This window comes from Fukomys damarensis, unplaced genomic scaffold, assembly GCF_012274545.1.
Source record: "Fukomys damarensis isolate Sample0158 unplaced genomic scaffold, DMR_v1.0_HiC HiC_scaffold_4, whole genome shotgun sequence".
NCBI classification, from domain to species: domain Eukaryota; kingdom Metazoa; phylum Chordata; class Mammalia; order Rodentia; family Bathyergidae; genus Fukomys; species Fukomys damarensis.
In genome coordinates this window covers 31,233,095-31,235,876 of record NW_022900916.1, presented here as the reverse complement: position 1 = coordinate 31,235,876, position 2,782 = coordinate 31,233,095, and the positions used below count along the sequence as shown (strand labels likewise).

Genomic DNA, 2,782 nt, shown 5'->3' with positions numbered 1-2,782 from the left:
TGAATCTGTTTTATGGATTCCATTTCTTTCCTATGTTGGGCATTTATTTTTTCCATTTCTTTCTTATGCTGGGCCTTCCTGCCTTCTATCATGGTCCTGAGCTCATCTATTTTTTTTGTCAGTTTCTGCTCTAGAGTCTTGAATTGAGACTTCCATTTTGCTCACTATCTCTATGGTTATCTGGGAAATTATTTCTGTTTTGAATTTTTCTAGAGCCTGATTGATCTGTTTTGTTACTTCCTGTGCTTTGAGTTCAGGGTGTCCTGGTGGTTCACTATCAGCCTTTTCATCCTCATTTGCCCTACTGTTTGCCATTGGTGAACTGGAAGTCTGTCCTTGTGTCTTGCTTAAGTGTTTTCTCATTTTTATTTTTGTTGTTGGACTGTCCTTGGTTTAATCTCTGGGTTATCACCCAAATCTTCCTGATATATTTGTGCCCTAGCTTCTGTGTCTAATGACCCACAGACATTCTCATCTTCATAACATCAGAGAAACAGCTCATCAAATCAACCGCAATGCTTTATCCCAATGGATACAGTCTGCAACACATTAAGATCAAGCACAACTTGGACACTGACCACCTGTGGTAGTCACTAGTCTATCACCCTTAAATCATTTGAATTAAATTGAAATCAAGAAGCAGTCCAGAACATGTCTGCAGTGAACAATATTTCAATATAGTGTATTTACCATTTAATGGCTCAGACCAAGCGAGGATGCAAGTCCCCTGGTCTCAATTAGCTGATGGCTGAACCCCATGATGCTGACTGACCTCAGGCTGCAAGGCCCAGATTGAGTTCCCCAACCTTCTGAATGGTTGAACTCCACAATGTTCTATTAACAGGTTTCCCACCCCCTTTCTTTAAAGATGTTCAAAGTTGGGAACTCAGAAAAATACCCTTGATGACCACCTCTGCTTCTGCAGAGTGGGTCCAAAGACTGGCACAGTCAGGAGGTCTGAGAGTGCAGGGGGTGGGGGACTTATGGGGGTTCAGGGGCACCCTCATGGCTACCTTCCCAGCGCTTGAGCAATGGCGGCTGGGTCGGGAGCAGGCATAACTCTCCTTCCCACGGTGGATCGGGGCCCAGGCTACCCTCCTTTCTTATCTTGATATAATTTCCACTTATCAAAATTATCTTTAAAACTTCTTGGTCATCTTCAGTCTCCAAAATATCTCCATCTATTATGTTTTATACTAGCTATGGAGGTAATATCTTTCATTGCTGAATACTGACACTGGTCATCATCCATCCATCTCGGGTAACTCACACTCAGTGACTTAGACACCTGGTTCAGTCTCCTCCTCCTGAGTAAATCACCATTTGGGAAGATTTCAGCATCCGTTTGGATTCCCTGTCATTGACCTGGCCTTGTATTCCATTGCTTGCCCTTCTCCCCCATAGCAGTGATGGCCACTTGATCTCCAGCCTTGCTGTCCATTCCTATGGCCTAACCCTAAACCCTGTCATCACTTGAAACAACACCACCTTTGGCAGTGAATAATGCCAGCTCTGCTTTATTAAACCACTCACTCCTTCTCCTTTAGAGCTTCATTACAGCAATGTTAGTAAAAATGATAGAATAAGGATCTCCAAATCCCTGGTACCAAAAAACCAAACCAAAACAAAAAAGAATAAGGATCTCCAGAAAGTCTCTCCTCCATAAAAGCAACAAAAAAATTGGCAAAAAAAAAAGTCAGAACTAGCTTTTGCAGAATTCTGTAAATTAACCTGAGGTGTCTAGCAATCAACAATTATTACCCCAAAATGGCTGAACCTCTTTATGAACAGAGTTTAACATGCTCTATTCCCATCACTCACCTCTCCCAGCTCCAGTAGCCTTGAAAATCCACAGCCCATAGTCACAGTGATGACAGTTTACTGAAGGAGCCCCTTCAAATCTCATTCCTAGGGAGCTGTCAGAATTCATCCTGTCTGGTAGTTCCCTGTAAGATTCCAATCAGAAGGCCGTCTTTATTTGACTTGATTTGGAAGTCACTCAGAATATGAAAACCCAAGCCGGGCGGACACCTGTAATCCCAGCACTTGGGAGGCTGAGGCAGGAGGATTGCTGTGAGTTCAAGACTAGCCTGGGCTACATAGTGAGTTCCAGGTCAGTCTCAACTACATAGTGAGACCCTGTCTCAAAAAACCTAAAAAAGAAAGAAAGAAAGGAAGAAAGAAAGAAAGAAAGAAAGAAAGAAAGAAAGAAAGAAAGAAAGAAAGAAAGAAAGAAAGAAAGAAAGAAAAAGAATATGAAAACCCTTTTCTCTGAGGGAATTTATTGAAAATATTTGGAGGCAATGGTTTAATTTCAAGGCCACCTTGAGGTAGTGGATAACAGTTTTCAAACAATAGGTTAACCAAAATCCTAAAAGAAAAAGCTGGTGAATGAAATGTCCATGGGGACTTCGAACAGCTCCAACATATTCCTGAGAAACTAGTAGGCCACACGTGTACACAGAGCTGTACATGAGCCAGAGCTCTGACATCCTCAGGAAAGAACTGAGGAGGCCCCAAAGCTTCATTTTTGTGCAACCTGACCTTGAAACTGTGTGGAAGTGGACACTGAAGGCTGAGGCAGTGTTGTCAGCTACCCAGCTAAGCATCAAAGGTGTGTCCCAGCTGCCACCCAGAGAGCCCTTCTGCAAAGACCAAGAGACAGGTTTCTGGTATTTAAGGAGATCTCTAATCATCACCTGACCACTAAGCTAACTGAGCAGAGATTTCAGTGGCCAGACATGACAAAAAAATACAGATTCTACAGTCTATTTCAGAGAAC

At 42.6% G+C, this 2,782-nt stretch overlaps 1 protein-coding gene across 1 annotated transcript in view; it reads right to left on the bottom strand.

The window, feature by feature from the left end:
• Positions 1-1,930, bottom strand: part of Znrf2 (zinc and ring finger 2) — a 105,448-nt gene extending 103,518 nt beyond the window's left edge. Inside the window, exon 1 of the mRNA XM_033755973.1 lies at positions 1,822-1,930. Within this exon, the coding sequence (XP_033611864.1) occupies positions 1,822-1,930 (109 nt within the window). The remainder of the gene's footprint in view (positions 1-1,821) is intronic.
• Positions 1,931-2,782: the final 852 nt, after the last annotated feature.